At 37.2% G+C, this 17386-nt stretch overlaps 1 protein-coding gene across 3 annotated transcripts in view; it reads right to left on the minus strand.

Annotated features, from left to right (window-relative positions):
• Nucleotides 1–7056: 7056 nt before the first annotated feature.
• LOC107703845 (type II inositol 3,4-bisphosphate 4-phosphatase-like) overlaps nucleotides 7057–17386 on the minus strand; it is a 121011-nt gene continuing 110681 nt past the window's right edge. Inside the window, exons 17-19 of one of the 3 annotated variants that reach the window (XM_016506612.1) lie at nucleotides 15671–15783; nucleotides 14802–14956; nucleotides 7057–7612 (exon numbers count right to left, since the gene is read on the minus strand). In XM_016506612.1, coding sequence (XP_016362098.1) covers nucleotides 7480–7612; nucleotides 14802–14956; nucleotides 15671–15783 — 401 coding nt within the window. In that variant the 3' untranslated portion in view covers nucleotides 7057–7479. Of the gene's footprint in view, nucleotides 7613–9111; nucleotides 9299–14801; nucleotides 14957–14982; nucleotides 15075–15670; nucleotides 15784–17386 lie in introns of those variants that run through there. The other 2 variants (XM_016506611.1, XM_016506613.1) reach the window with 2 other exon arrangements.

The raw sequence follows: 17386 nt of genomic DNA on the forward strand, positions 1-17386 counted from the left end.
TGATTGTTTAACTGTGAATGCCTTGTAAGTGTACAGAATTTTAAGGTGAAAATTTTTTTTTCATTTAAAATAGGTTTTATATATTGTTTTATATCCAATGCATTGTTACATTAAAACATTTTTTATCAACAGAAATAATGTCATTTGTTATGTTGAGGTGAACTGGATCACAGAGTAGAAGTTTCTTATCTCAATATTTATGCGTGTTGTTCAAAGGCTGATTTTATGACCCGGTCTGAAGGAAACCTGACATATGATATAATTTTGTAACTTTGAGGAAGAAATAGCTTCCATTGTTTCAATTTGCCTGGGGAGGAATTTCCTGTGTAAATCCTTTGTGTTCCTGACCTTCTCCACCACTGCCCCATGAGAGATGCATGACATTTATGAACTACGTTCACATCTCAAATCCCTAACAGACCCTTAGTGTGTTTTTGGCAGGAATGGAAACGAGGCTGTGAGGAATAGAAGTACAGTGTGCTCAATGGATTATAATGCTGTTTAACAACACAATTGTTCAGTTGACAAAACATCTTTCCGGAAAAAAAAAAGTTAAAGAAAGTTGAACGTTTTGACAATTACGCGATCTAGGACTTTAATAGTGCCTGCCACTGTGAAGAAAGTCTATTCCTCACAACTCAAGACCTTTTCTCTGAACTCTGACTTTGCATCTCGCAATTCTATTTATTTTTTTTTGTTTCCGCCTCAGCCATGAAAGGTATTGCAACTTTTTTTTCCTCACAATTGTGAGTTTACATCTCACATCGGACTTTTCTTCTCGTAATTGAGTTTACATCATGCAAATCTGACTTTTTTCCTTTGAATTTACATCTTAAATTATTATTTTTGTTTCCACCACGCAATAAAAAATAAAAAGGTAATTGCGACTTTTTATCTCACAGTTATGACTTTTTTTCCACGCAATTGCGAGGTTATATATCAAAATTCTGCATTCTCAATAGCAAGTTGATACCTCACAATTGTGAGTTTACATTTTGCAATTCTTCGATGTAAATCCGAGTTTACATTTTGCTAAAAAATAAAGATAATTTGCTACTTTTTTCTTGCAGTTGCGAGTTTATATCTCACAATTCAGACATTTCTTCTTAGAATTGCAAGTTTATATCTGAAAAAAAAATTGCAATATTTTTTGTCAGAATTGTGAGTATATATCTCGCATTTCTGCATTTATATCTCAGCATGGCGAGGGGAAAAGTCCAAATTGTGAGAATAAAAAAGTCTGAATTGCAAGATAAGTCAATTTTTTATATTTTTTTATCCCATGGTGGGAAAAAAAGCTTCTATCCTCACTGCCTCAATTTCATGCGGGTTACATTCAATTTGGCATACATTTAATTTGACAAAAGTCTAAACTGTAATATAAATGAATGTTGAAAATAATGACTTGATGATTTCTGAATGTGTCATTTAGCTGCTTACCTGATGATGATGTTGAGGTGGTTTGATGCTGCAGGTTGTTGACTTTCTCTGACCTTCGTGACATTTTCTGAAGGATCTGCAGCACCTCTGTACCCTCATCATCATGAGATTTGAAACACCATCCTAAGTCAGCAATGTGAGGAAAGCTGAGGACTGTTAGTCAGGAAGTTAAAAAACTGCGGAGCTTATGAATGAACAGACTCTAAAATAATGCTTGGTTAAAAACAGCCATTTCTGGGTTATTTGGCAACCCAGCGCTGGGTAAATATTGAACAGAACACATGCAGGGTTATTTTGACCCAGCTTGTTGGGTTTTCTACATTTACCCATTTGCTGTTTTTTTTTTTTTGCTGGGTCAGTCAACCTATTGAAGGTTTTTCATTTTAATTAATAAAAATGCACTCTAAAATCTGTTTTATATAGGACAAGAACAGTTCATATACAATCATTTTTTTTCATTTAATGTCATGTCAGTCTTTTACAACCATAAAATCGTCAAAACCATTCAGTAAAGGTTTTAGGACCTGACAGCAGCAGCAAGAGCAGCCGATGGGAATCTGTGGGAAGAAATCTGCGATCAGTAGGCTGTTCCAGTTTATTCATGAATTCATGTTTGAAAGGTTACATCAGAAACAGCTTTACCTCGTGCCATCTTGTCTGTCCGACATTTACAGTAAGTTTCAACCCATCAAACGCATAGCGTGATCACAGTTGCAACAATGTATACTGGATCAATTCTTAAGGTGCGTCCCAAAATGCGTAAGTGTACATTATTCTCTGACATTTTGTAGTATAAATAGTGCAAGTGGTGCGTTCACCACCGGATGATGCACTTAACCGAAACAACGAACCCTGCGTTCCATTCGGAAGGGCTCATCCCTATGCCCTAATCCCTTCAAAGGGTTTACCCTACGGAGTGAGAGCTACGAAGGTATGAAGGGTGTAGGGGTCAAAAAAGTATTTTTTTGGAACGCACCTCTGCGTCACCTTAATGAGACGATCAAGGAGGCACCTTAGTCGCACATTTTGTACGCTGGTTGACCCCCAATTGTCTTTTACGTAAAATAAGATCTATATTTGTGTATGTAATGTAATATGTATTTGTAATGTATATTGTGTCTATGTATTTGAAACATTTGAATGGACTGATAAAGGTAGCTGTAAAGTATTTTTGTTGAAGTAAAATGTTGTTTTGACCATAATAATGTACCAAATCTAACTCGTATAAATATTACAGTAATATAGAAAAATACTATGCATACATTTAAAGGTGAAGTTGAACTCTGTGACGCCAGACAACTTCCCTGTGCAAAGGATCATGGGGGCCTGAAGTGTCCATCAGTTGTACCCTTCGAAATCCTTCATTCCGAAGGGCCCTTTGAAGTGGCCAGTTTTGGGCACTTCGGTTTGGAACAACCATTCAATAAGGCGGCCTTGATTGTTTTCAGTAGTATGCCCTTGGAACACAGCGGAAGTGTGGAATGTTGGAGACTGTCGCACGTTCAATTACATAGCGAAGGGGGAGGGGCTATCAGACTCCGATTATGAATGACAACCTTATATAATGCACTCTACATGGTTGAGTACATAGTGCATAAGTACACAGTATATAAGTGCATAGTGCATCATATGGGACACAGCTATAGTTTTCACTATTTTGTTAGCAATGCCTAACTTCCAACGATCCAATCAATTCCCGAAGGATGAAATCAAGCCCCGCCCTACAATTTTTTCCTCATTTCAGAAGCCGTTTCACTTGGATATACGTCACAATAGGGGAAAAAAGGACAATCTCAACTTCCGTTTCATGCGGACTTTAATTTCATACAGGAAGTTTCCTCTCAGAGCAGAACACAAAGGGGGTTAAGGCTAAAAGGCATACAGAAAAAACTACTGGGCATGCGCACATCAATATAGCGTAATTTTTCTCACACTGTACAACAATAATTACTATTTTTGCATTATTGTAAGGGGTAGGTTTAGGGTTGGGGTAGGTGTAGATGTTAATAAAACAATCTAATAGGTAGAAAATTTAATTTATTGTTAGCTTCCGGTTTTTGCTGTACCCCTTCTAGCCACAACCCACAAAGGGCGAATTCCAAACGGAAGTCAGCATCCCTATGCCCTACTCCCTTCGAACAGCAGAGCCCTTGAAGTGTGTTCTTTGAAGGGAACTCACTTGGCGAAGGGAATGACTGACCAAATATTTACCCAACCATGACGATGCTTGCATGAGTGCAGCATTCAGCACTCCATCAGTTGTTGCAAATAAATATTTCTTATTATTTTATTCAAATATTATCGAATTGTGTCTTATTTAGCCTACTATTAAACTTTTTCAAACTTAACTTGTTTACACTACCGTCTTAAATCGTATTTTTTTTATAACTGACGAAAAATATTTTGTATCACATTAAAATAAAGACCAATTTAATTAGCTTATTCTACTTACGTTTGTATGTGAAATCGAAATCAACCCCAACTTTGCTTTAAAATGCATTGCAAGACCTAACCAAAGATCACATGAAATCACTTCCGTGAAGTGACCATGTTCCCTTCGCTAACGGACTTCTGGAAGGGCCATTCATTCATACCTGCACTTGCGGTCTTTGCACTTGACTACTTATATGACCTATTTCCTGTGTTTGGTCCAGTTGTTCAAGTGAGCATGAAGACCACAAGTGTGTGTAGAACTTTTCATGATGGGACACACTTATAGTGTTGTAAAAATGCAGTTGTTTACAGAGCTATATTTTTATTTTCAAAACTTTGCATTTTAAAATCAACTTCTAAATGTCTGTTCAGTAGTCCCTATAACAGATGACACAATTTAATTTTGTGGTGCTTCTAATTAAGTGATAAAAACCAGTTGCAAATGTTGTACAAAATAAATATCACCACTACTCATCTTTGCACCAATACAAAAAATATCTATTATTTATATTTAACATACATTGGAAAGGTTTCCGTGACCTCTCACGAGATCTCGGCAAAAAGTCTCAAGATTTAATTTCACAACATGATGCATGATGGGATACACTAAGCCTCGAAATTTCACCCAAATGACCGCTGACAAATGTAACCAGTTTGAACCGTTTTGGCAAAGTGCACTGACCCAGCGCTGTGGTGTGTGAGGGGGTTCATCATTTGTATTGACAGTAAAAATGACCCAACACCTGGGTAAGAAAATGTTAAAAATAACCAAGGACTACAGCCAATAAAATGACCCAGCAGGCTAAACCCATTTATGTGTTTGATTAAGGCAAATAATTGAGTATTTGACTAACGTCAAAGACTATAGAAAACCCAAGACATGTCACTCGCATAGTTTTGAATGGGGAAAAATGCAACGCTCAATATGGCTGCTCAATTCGCAGGAAGTCCCGCCTTCTGAATGAAAGAGCCAATCGCTAATAGGTAAAGTCAGCGCATCACTGCAGCTGCCGTTAGAAGTCCCGGTTGCTATAGAAACAGTCAGCGCTCTGAGACGTGCGCTTAGGACTGCGCATGCGCACTGGCTGATCTAGCCTGAAAAATAAGCTTTTTATAACAGAATCTGAGCAAAAGAAACAACATTTATGACACAGTTGTTGTCAGATTTCTTTGGTGATTTCAAATATGAAATTTAATCGTAAGCTTAGTGAACAGTTTTGTTGAATTTGATGTTTCCCCATACAAAGAGATAGGAGCTGCACTTGCATGCCCGAGAGGCATTTCAAAGATGGCCGCCGAGTGACATGACTTGCCTTAAAGAGACTTTGCTAACGTTACCTGGAAAGCGATAACGGTCTCTTTTGATAATCGCTGAAAACAGCGCTCCGCTCTTCTCACAGTGATCTTCAGCAACTAAACGAGTGGAAATAATTGATTGATTTTCACTTGAAGTTTGGTGATTTCCAGCCATTAGACCATTCGCGTCATAATGCAAACGAGCAGGTTCAGCGGTAGAGAATGAACCGTGATATCAGCACGAGCTTACTTTTTCTTCGTGTGCGCACACGTCTGATGCACTTACGTTACGTTACCTTACGTTAACGTGCGGGTGACAGTGAGTGAGCCACTCTGTTCAGACCACAGACTGTATAAAAACATGGACGTAGTGTCCGTGACGTCACCCGTAGGGTTCCGAAGAGCGTTTTTGAAGCTCAAAGTCTATGGGATTGACTCCCTTTTGCAGCCAGCTGGAGGTTGCCTCTTGGTTCAGATTGATGACGAAAATGAATGTGTTCTGGCAAGAACTATAGACCAATTATAGGTTTGTAAACATTCAGGATGCGCGCGCATCATGGTTGCAGAAAACCCAGGAGAGATAGAAGCACTGTTATTCAACGAAATTGACGTTAGAGCGTGGGATAGTCTTACAGATCGAAACAGGGATGACGGGTTTTGTGGGCGGAGCCTATCTGGAGGCAGAAAATAACGGTTTTCAAGCGGCAGTCTATGGAGCCATGGAATAAAAGAATAAAAAAAAGGTAAATTTGATTTTATATTTCAAAAATCTGACTTTATTCTCGCAATTCCGAGATTATATCTCACAATACTGATAAGGAAAAACAACTCGTCATTCTCTCTTTTCCCTTCGGCTCAAAATATACATCCCACACTTCTGGCTTTTTTCCCTCAGAATTGACAAACTCACTATTTTTGAGTTAAATCGAGTTATAAAGTCCGAATTAGGAGATATAAACTTGCATTTGCGAGAAAAAAAAGTCAGAATTGTTAGCAGTTTTCATCCATAGTATGTCCATTTAAACGTCTGCGTTTAGCTTCAAATGGCGTCTTTGACGACAGTATTCTATAACAATTATTTGCATTCCGATCTTGACATCAAAAGGCACAACAATATATTTTTTTCTTTTATTCCATGGATTTTACCCATTTACCTCCACTTGTTCCCAGTGTTTTTCTGCAACCACTATGCGCGCGCAGCTGCAAGTGATGTAACTGTGACGTCTACTCTGAATTGGTCTATTCAGCTAATCAGATAAACACACGAATGTTTTAGGAACATCATATTTCATTTAAAGCATTTTGTTTGGCTTCAAAGACCAGTCAATATGAATCTGATCTACTTGTACCTTGATAAGCATCTAAAAACAGCACAAATTCACAAATAAATGCTGTCAAAAGTGACATTTGATAAGAGGCTTTTTAGCACAAAGAGAGCGAGTGTTCCTTTACAGCTCCAAGTTGGCAGCATATAGAGAGCATATTATGTATATAAACAATGTACACCGAGTGCAAAAGCAAGCTGAAAGCTGTAATGGAAATAACTCCAAGAATCATCCTAAAAAACAAGTGAAATGGCTTTATATACCAACACAAATATAAAACATACAGTACACACTTTCAGAAATACCTCGGTACAAAAACAAACCAATAACAACAAAAGAACAATCTCTGGTCATGAGACACATATATACAGACATGTGATGAATGTCAACTGATATGACAGGCCTGCAAACAGTTTACTTGGCGTTCAAAGCTACATATTCAGACAATTCCTGCAAATTGCTCGCTTTTCACTTTTGAAAGAAAACATTTGTACACATTACATGTAAATAATGTATATTTACTATGTTATTTACATGTAAATAATGTTTACATTTAGTATTTTAAAATTATTTTTAAATAATGCACTGCATTCTTTCTTGAAACAATTAAATTAACAATTAAAGAATATGTCCTTTACAGTAGGCCTTTTGTTTTAATATAGTAAACAAAAAAACTTTTCTGTTCCTGTGTGTGTGTGAATATGTACAGCAGGGTCCAAAAGTCTGAGATTTCATAATTATAGTGGAAAATTTCATAGTGGAAATTTGAAGAGTTCCGTATTAAAACAAGTATTTGGTATATCAGGTTTTGTTCAAGTGCTGCTGTCATTAAAGCGTTATTTCAAAATAAAATATATTATTAAAATATTTTTTAAATACTTTTTCCCCCTACATATTCTAAATTCAATTTCTAAATTAATTTTGAATCCCCAATTTCAATGTGGACTTTTAAACCCCACTGTATATACAGTATATTCAGGAGTTTTCAGGAGTCCACCTTGCCGTATGTCCCTTCAGGTGGCCGGTAGTATTTGGGAAAGGCCATCAGCTGGAGCATGTTGAAAGCGTATTTTCTGCACTTTATATTCTTTTGCACATTCTCAATCCGGCAGCCTTCTCTGATGAGGGGTAAATGAAAAAAAGATAGGAAAGGAATGATAATAATGATGAGGATGAAATCAAAAAAGAGCCAAAACAACAATGAAAAGGCCTCAGTGATGCTACCTGCAAATCATGAGGAAACATTTTGATTGTACTGAATAAACGACACTTCAATTATGAAAGCATAATGCAACAGATAACTGTGACATTCATGCTGCATTTAGAGCGTGTCAAAAAACAAAACACCTCTTCACTTCCTTCTGACAAAAAAAATAATAAATACGTGCAGCTGCTAAAATGCTTTCTATTTAAGATCAAAATACCATTCCAAACCCGTATGTGACATTATGTTTCACAGAGAAAATAACAAGGGTGTAAGACATGAGGGTTTGAACCATTAAATATTACCAAGTGCTCAACATGAAATTACTTATTTTGTTAGTAGTGGTATAACATTAAATACCTAAGGAAGCACGTTTCTACCATGGGATAAAAAAAGAAAATAAAAAAAGGTAAATGTGACTTTTTATCTCATAATTCTGTTTTCTCTGAATTCTGAGTTTTTATCTCACAATTCTAACCTTTTCTTAGAATTGCAAGATAAAACTCATAATTCAGGGAAAAAGTCTGAATTGCGAGATAAAAATTCATAATGCAGAGAAAAAAAGTCTGAGGCTACTTTTACACAACAACGGTGTAGTCAAAAACAGAAACGTTTTTAAAAAGTTTCACGTATACACGACAACATTTTCAAAATGATTTGCGTTTACACATATCTGTGAAAACGGCCAAAAGCGCTGTATTACGTATGCCAGGCCAGTAGTTGGCGCTGTCACCTTGTTAGTAAACAGTACCTGTAGGGAAGTGACGATTATATGTTGTATATGACGCGTCTCCGCTGTTGGTTGTAATATTGGTGAAGTAAATCCACACTTTGCTGAAGAAGCGTTAGCAAACTCTTGAGCAGCAACAACAGTACCATGTACTCCGCCATTGTTGTGTATGCTTGTTCACGCTTGCCTTTAAAATCGACACGTACTGCGCATGTCTACATACCTAACACGTACTACGCACGCGCATGACGTCACTGTTTTCAAAGATTCCCGTTTTGGGTGTTTACACGGAAACGATAACGGTGCCGTTTTCGAAAACTTGCACTTTTGAAACCAGTTTTCAAAAATATGCGTTTTCAGTCCCCAAAACGCCGTTGTCGTGTAAACGAACAGGTAAAACGCATAAAAAGTTTCCCATTTTTGGCTGAAAACGTTGTCGTGTAAACGGCCCCTGAATTGCGAGATAAAAACTCAGAATTTAGAGAAAAAAAGTCAATTGCAAAATATAAACTCAGAATTCAGAAAAATGTCTGAATTGCGAGATAAAAAGTTGATATTTTTTCGTTTTGTTAATTCCTTGGCAAAAACGGGCTTCCATAAAAATCAGAAATGTTATTTGTGAAGACAGAGAGAACCACTCGAGGAAGCAAGTAAGAAGTTAGACGCAGCTCGGTTATGGCATAATCAGCAGTTTATTGGTATTTTGCAAGCAAAAAAACGAGACTTAAAATGAGCCACACCACCAGCAGGTGGGAGCTGACAAGCAGAAGGGCGATTGGATAGAAGTGGCGGGACGCCGGCTTGTTAATAGCTACGGAGCCCACTTCAGGGTCATCCCATTGGGCAACCTCTCCCTGGGCCAAGAGACCGCTGAGTGGAAACGAGAGAGAGAGAGAGAGAGAGAGAAAGAAGCAAACACACATTCAACAAGACGTTAGGTTAATAGGTCAGTTCACACACACAAACAAATTCAAGAAAAGGTTAATTGTTTAGTCTGGCCTGCGAGACTCACACAAACACATTCAACAAAACCCTAATAGAATGCACACAGAGATTTTAACATAATAATAAATGGTGCCGGAAATTAATTAATTTGTGTGCAGAAGGATTGGAGGACAAAAATATCAGAAGCAAATGATTCTCATTAAATTCAGGTCCATTAATGGTGGTTGAATGTCTGTATTTTTCCACTGATGCTGACAGAATAGCAAACTACAATAGTGAATCTATTGCGAAACGGCAAGTAATCAAATCCAAACTGCATGTGCTGAGAAAGGCAGCTTGGGCAATGCAAAATTGATACGAATGTCCTTCTGTTGAGTTGTGCACAAAAACAAACATACAGTGCAACAAGTGTGGTTTGATTCACAAATGACTCTTTTAAACAAATCAGTCTCACATTCACTCAAGTTATGAGCATTAGTTGCTGACTCGCTAAACTGCGCAACTAATCAGCATTTTCAAACAGGTTTCTCAAACACTTCCTCAAAACTGCTAAAATGATCATGAATGGATTCGAGTTATCAAGGAAACGTTCACTTAAATGCTCACTATCGATAAAAGTGTAAAAAACGGCACCTTTTCCAACACTAAACACTCCCTAGAATACAATTATGTTTATGTTGACAGCATGTTATATTGTGCAAATGTCATATTAAAAACACCTGTCAATCAAAGCTGTGTGTTCATATTAAATGCCATCATGCGATTGATGATTTCTATAAAACATTAAAGCTGAAAAAGTTTTATATGAATACAAAATCCAGATGCACACAAAGGTCAGTCGAGGCGACTGCAGGACTCCAAGAGCAACAAACACTGATATTCGTTTGAAAAGGGATGAGTTTTGTTTTTGTCCCAGAATCACAAAATGTCACAGTAAACCCATACTGTTGAGTGAATGTCACACAGGTTGACATGCATCCACATTTATCAGCACATGTGTCAGCTCAATTTTCTATTTTGGCTTTGAACAACTTCCGCAGACCGGTTCTGCTACGTTAATTCAACAGACTTCTCATCTGCTACTGCTAAACAAACAAACTCGAAGCCTTCAGGGCATCAACACCCAGCACAACTAATAAGAGAATCGCCCATCAGTGCAGGCGCTTCAAACTCAGGCACACACGCCATGAGCATCTTTAGCAGGATCTTAAGTCTTTGTGGGGTTTTGGGAAGAAAACTTGTAAATCATTGTGCATATTGTCTATAAAAACAAAATTTATGCCTCATAATTACACTTTAAATGTTCAAAAATTACAAGAACTCATAATTTCTCCGTGCCGAAAACAACAGCAATGAGAAAATCTTCTATAAAAATATCTTTCCACGCAATGTGTTTTGTAAATTCTGTTCATATTGCAATTTCAAGTGTTACTGTACAGCTGAGCTGATTTTAACTACACTAGTTATTTTTCTTTGAGAACCTTGAAACCTTGAGAACAATGCTTTTTGGATAAGCAGGTTTGTTTACATTGGAAACAGCAGTGGAAGAAATCCAGGGGTGGATCTAGAATAAAGCAACAAGTAACGTGAAGCCGTGGTTTACAGTGAATTTATAACAGCTAAGGGGCGTTGTTAGCGAAGCGTCCATATACGTAGTAAGGTTTCACAAAATAAAACGCAGCAAATAAAGTGTAATGATATTAATAAAAACATTATTCTTCTGCCAAACAATGTAGTTCCTCAGAATCGGTTGTGGTTGCAACAAAGTGGTTGTGTATGTTTGTAGAGTAATTTACAACAGCTTAGAACGTGGCTCAACCAATCAGAATCAAGGACCGGACTATCCGTTTTATAAAATGATTGTTAGCATGGCGTGAGGACTGTGAGGGGCGGCAACACAAAAGCAAACAAAGCATTCCATCATCTATACTTAACTATAAAGTTAAAGTAAAATTATGTAGGCTACTTGGATGGTATATAAATCACAAGTTTTCGTGCGTCAAGTTTATAAGCTACAAAAACGTTCAAATTCGCTAGAAAGAATGGCCATATTGAAGCATTTAATACTTCTGAGACTTCCTAACTATTCTAAATTGTAAGTAGGCTAAAGAACTTGCCAAGCCAACAAAAGTTTCTCTTTCAAAAATTTGGTTAGGTTTAGATTTCTTACCCAGCTCAGTTTCTGTCAATCTTCTTATTGGTTTCATTTGGTTTTGTCGGATGTCAAATATATCCATGACGAAAGTAATATATATGTAAATAATGGAAAAACAGTCCGTTTGTTTGTGAATTGGGCTGCACTGGTTGCTCTGCGTTTTTGACTTGCCAAAAATAAGCTGTTCAGAAGAGTCACCTGTTATTGAAGTTGACCACACAGCGCGAGACACATTTTCTAACCATTTTTTTTTTTGCGGTACATTGTTTATGTCATCACATTAAAGCACAGCTGCTAAAATGCGGTACAGAAAACATGGCTTGTATTTAGATTTTATACTGGGGTAAATAAAGAAATAATTCATTGAAAAAAAAAAAAAAAGCATTGGCACCCGGTAGATCCGCCCCTGGCACTGTCACGACTTCTCTTAAATAAACAGACCGATACACAGATCTCAGCTAAAGTACTTCACCACCGCTTGAGGACATTTATCATGATGCAGATTTGAGTCTTAGCAGATACGTCAAGCCATTTAGCAAATGAATCATATTTTGGCACCGAGTGAAGCAGCAGATGGAGGAACATAAATATTTGAAAAGTAAAGCAAATGAATGAGATTACTCTAATCTTCCAGGCTCAAATTATTTCTTGGTGTTAAACAATAATTGCTGAAAGTGAGTTGAAAGTGTGCAAAATAATTAAAGTCATATGATGATCTTACGAGGACTGTTTCTGTTTCTATAAAGTGGGGCAATTCCAACTTTGCAAGGACAGTCTGGCGCTTCTGACTCACAGCCTGTAAGTATGTTTTCATATTTAAAGGATTTGCCACTGACGATTCAAACGCGAGTTTTGAGCAGTGTAGAGTAGCGCTTGTTGTTTGTCATTTCTCTGATCACAAATGCAGACATGGTTTTATGTTTACGTGGTGCGATGCAACGCGTAAAAAGACAGTATAAGTCATTATAAACAGTAATTATGTCCCCACTGGATGCTACAAATGCCTCGTTTGAAATGGGTTTTATTGGTTTTGTCTCGTCGCGCCGGGAGACGGCATCAACAGTATGGTAGGGGCGTAACATTTCCGTCACACGCTTGAGGTATTCGGCCAATCACAACGCACTGGATAGCTGGCCAATCAGAGCACACCTCACTTTTCAGACTGATGAGCTTTGTAAAAATCGATGCGTTTCAGAAAGGCGGGGCATAGAGGAGAAACAATAATGTACAGTATGTGGAAAATAATGTGTTTTTTTAACCTTAAACTGCATAAACATTTCATTACACCAAATACACAAAATAATGTTCTTTTTAGCAACGTCATATGACCCTTATAAATTGTATAAATAGACGGAACTTAGCAATTTTTTTTTTTTATTATATTTTACAAAATTGTTCAGTGAATTGCATTTATGACTAAGAATATTTCAAAAAAAATAATTTTAATTGAGCTTGTTGCACTGCATTCTCTTTATACATTGCATATTGTGTAAAATACTGAGCTATTTTGAAGCAATATTTATAAACCATTCAGTACTGAATGAATTAACAGTTATAATAAGAACATTTCACTGGTTTTTTTCTTTCGTTCCACTGAGCATGTTGGGATTGCTGCCTTAAAACTTGGCCAAACGAAAGGATCTCATTACAAATTCAATTTCAATGTTTTGAAACAGAGCTTTTGTTGGGAACATTCAGAACAAAATAGCTACAGTGTGTGTGCAGTATGTAGTGAAATTCCCTACATTTACATAAAATAAACATTTCTTTATTTTATTTTTTTCTTACAGGATCTGCAGTGTGGGCTGTAAATATGTGCAGCTGACAGTTTCCAGCAGCTCCACAAGACTTCTTATAAAGCCTTGTCATCTGTATGTACAGCTTCTAAATGCTCTTTTGTGGCAGAAGCTTCCTGCCGCCTGTATTTCACAATCTCAACACAGGCTACATGTAAGAATCATTGGATATCAACACAGATGTCGAACTCTTCAGTACTGGGTTGTGAACAGGAAGCAATATTTCACATTTTTCACATAGTTTGGCTTCTTGTATCAGTTAATCTTCACCCATAATTTACACTGGCTTGGATTTCAACCAAACTGCATTATCACATACTGATAGAGACGAGGGCTCTGTTTCAGAACATACAGTATTTTAATGCATCATGGGCGACTTTTGCTGCATATTTTTCTGTGCACAACACAATCAGAACAGACGCACTGGTATAGACTTTATTATCAGAATTAGATGTTAAAGGTCAAGTGTACACTGTAAAAAATGATATGATGAAAAAGCCATGACAACTTATGTTTTTAAGTTAAAAGCTGATTTAACTTAAAATTTTAAGGCAGCCACAAAACTGAATTTTTAAGTTGAAAGGGGTGAAATTTTTTTACAGTGTAATGTTAAAGGAATAGTTCACCCCAAAATGACAATTTGCTGAAAATGTACTCACCCTCAGGCCATCCTAGAAGTAGATGAGTTTGTTTCTTCATAGGAACAGATTTGGAGAAATGTAGAATGTTCACCAGTGGATCCTCTTCAGTGAATGTGTGCCGTCAGAATGAGAGTCCAAACAGCTGATAAAAGCATCACAATAATCCACAAGTAATCCACACCTCTCCAGTCCATCAACTCATGTCTTGTGAAACGAGAAGCAGCGTGTTTGTAAGAAACAAATCCATCATTAATGCATTTTAACTTCAAACCTTTGCTTCTGGCAAAAATATAAGTCCATAATCCATAATAACGCTTCCTCCAGTGAAAAAGTCCATCCCCTGTTGTCCTCTCACATCAAAATCAACCCACATATTTTTTTAGAGCTGTTTTGGACTGTTTCTGCTTGTCTCTCCTGATTCAGACAAGATTACTTTTTCACTGGAGCAAGCAATATTATGGATAGAGGACTCGCATTTCAGCTGGAAACAATGGTTTGAAATGAATAACTTCTTGTTTCTAACAAACAGGCAGCTTTTCACAAGACATGAATTGATGGACTGGAGTGGTGTGGATTACTTGTGGCTTATTGTGATGTTTTTATCAGCTGTTTGGACTCTCATTCTGACGGCACCGATTTATTTCTTCATCAGAACAGATTTGGAGAAATGTAGCATTACATTTCTCCAAATCTGTTCTGATGAAGAAATAAACTCATCTACATCTTGGATGAGGGCGAGCACATTTTTATTAAATTCTAATTTCTGGGTGAACTATTCCTTGAATGCATGCATACATGGGGAGAACAGATCTGCACAGAAATGGGCTGGCGCTTACCTCCGCATGCAGTCCAGAGCTCGCACAAAGTAATCTTTATTGAGCTGGTGCTCGTCCCGCAGCAGAGAGCACTGCTCCAGCGTCACTGACATGGACGTCCTGTCTTTGGCACTTTTACAGCTGGTGAAGCGGATACCATTTATGCGACGACAGATCTGAGGAGACATGTGACCGATTCAATTGTATTTACTTTTGCTTCCCTGATATGAAGTATGGTGGTGATAAACTGATGGTTGATTCCTATTTTCACAGAGCGAAATTCACAGAGATGCACTGCCAAAAAACAAAACAAAACAAAACAAGGATATTTAGTTTTTTTTTTTACATGGGCAAGAGACTGTGTCATTAGAAATGTTTTAATAATGCTTCTGATTTATAATTCAGCAGCAAACATTAATTCCTGTGAGTCTGTTTGTTCAGTCAGTTCTAATGAAAAGATTCAAAAATCTGATTCATTGAGTGAGTCGTCACTCAAAAACATTCACAAATTGTTAAATTTTTCAAGTATTATAATGCTTTAATAATGTATATGTAGTGCAATATATATAACATATATCTAGGTAAATATTGCTCTTTATGTTGTTGAATATAAATGAAAATATTAAATTAAATACATTTTTATTATATTTTACTTACTTATATTTAATCTTACTTACCCTCAAACGTTTCAATGGTTGTGTATAGATTGGCCAAACAAACAACAGGACAAAAATACTATTTTATAAGCCTTTAATTACTCTCTCGAAATCCATGATTTATAAGATTAAAATCTTACTTGAAATCTTGACCATAACAGAGAACACATTATTCACAAATGTGAGGTTACGAAACAAACTGCACAGATTCCATGACCTCAAACTCAGCCTCACCATTCCCGCAAGCCACAGGATCTCCACATTCTTTCTCTTCTTGGTTACTACATTCTGGCCGAGTGTGTTGAGCAGTTCCTTAATGTCTGTCTGTGTCTGAAAACACGGCAGGCCTTCAGAAAGAAGAGACAAAAAGAGCAGGCACTTTAGATGTCATGCATCAACGGGTTTAAAGAAGGCTTGTTTGTCCCTGTATTGACAAGATGAGATTGAAAAGTCTGGGGACATGTTATTTTTCTGATAAACAGAGAGATGGAAAGAAGACAAGATGTGACATGCTGCGATGCTGCTTGGCATTCGTCTGCTGGGAGCATTCATCAAGCGGAGCCGTCACGCTCCATAGACGTGATTGACATATCAGAGAACAAATTCCTGCACTCAAATCCTTTGAACATGAGACGCTGTGCTCGGCACAATCACTGCAGCAGTGCCGCATGGCTGTGGATGTCTTGTGTGGATGTGCCTACTTTCAGAAGTTGGTCTAAAAAAAACTAAATCGGTCGACTGAAGGAACCTTTTTTTAGTGTTAAATTCATTCAAGACTTCATTCTTCTTACTTTTGTTTTCAGAAACAACAATGTGTGATAAATGTAGACTTCAATATGAAAACATTTTCCTGATTTGATTTAAATCTCTTTATCAGCCCATTATCAAAGGTTTGCTATATATATATATATATATATATATATATATATATATATATATACACACACACACACTACTAACTACACTAAGATTTTTTTATGTTTTTATAAGTTCACCAAGTCTGCATTTATTTGATCAAAAATACAGTGAAAAATCTTGTTACATTTTTGTCATTTTTGATTACTATTTGATAAATGTCCAATTATAATAAAATTACTTTCTTTAAATCTATTTATTGGATTTTTACAGTTAGGTAAATTGAGTTTAAACATGACAGTCTCAGTTTTTGTCTTTTTTAATTATGTGTGAATCTCAGTTCATCCTCTATATTAAAAGAAATAAATAAGAAATCAGTAATAAGAATGTTGAGAAACTAAGGCATTTGTAGGAATGTTGCATAAAGAAAGTGAAATTTTTTTTTTTTTTTTTTGCAATTTTAATATCAATATCAACAATTGTTGCAGTACACAATACCATGTTTATAGCTAGTTTCTAAATAAATTGTTTCCAACGTTTAAATAAAAGTAATGTCTCGGTTACGTATGTAACCCTCGTTCCCTTTCAGTTGGTCACTCTCAACGTCATGCCAGATGACCGACGAATTGGGATCCCTACCAAAGTGCCACGGATACTGCCCCTTCCAGTGTCCTGTGGAAGCCTCCTGCGCCCCTTCTTTTTGGCGTAGGCCGGAGATGGAAGATTAGAGGTGATTGTAAACCTCTTGGAAAATAGCAGGAAGTCTGCTGGGGAAACACGGGCTCTGAGGCTATACCGTGGACTTTACACATATGGGATCCACTTAGGTCTCTACATATGGAACCCAGCCCTCAACCGGTTCTCACGGATTCATAGAGTGAGGGCCTGGCGCCGGAAGCTCCGCCACGTCTGGCTGCCGAGGGAACGGAGGAGCTCGACAGGGTCTACAATATGGACTCTCTGGAGCAGTTTTAGCAAGCCGACCAGAAGCCGGGGCCTCTCAGTGCTTCTACCTGTTTGAGGTGAGAACACAGGAAGATAACGGCTCCACACGAAGACTATAGAATCTAGCGAACGTGTTAGGGGTCGCCCAGC

Source organism: Sinocyclocheilus anshuiensis, unplaced genomic scaffold (assembly GCF_001515605.1).
Source record: "Sinocyclocheilus anshuiensis isolate Anshui unplaced genomic scaffold, SAMN03320099.WGS_v1.1 scaffold274, whole genome shotgun sequence".
Taxonomy (NCBI): domain Eukaryota; kingdom Metazoa; phylum Chordata; class Actinopteri; order Cypriniformes; family Cyprinidae; genus Sinocyclocheilus; species Sinocyclocheilus anshuiensis.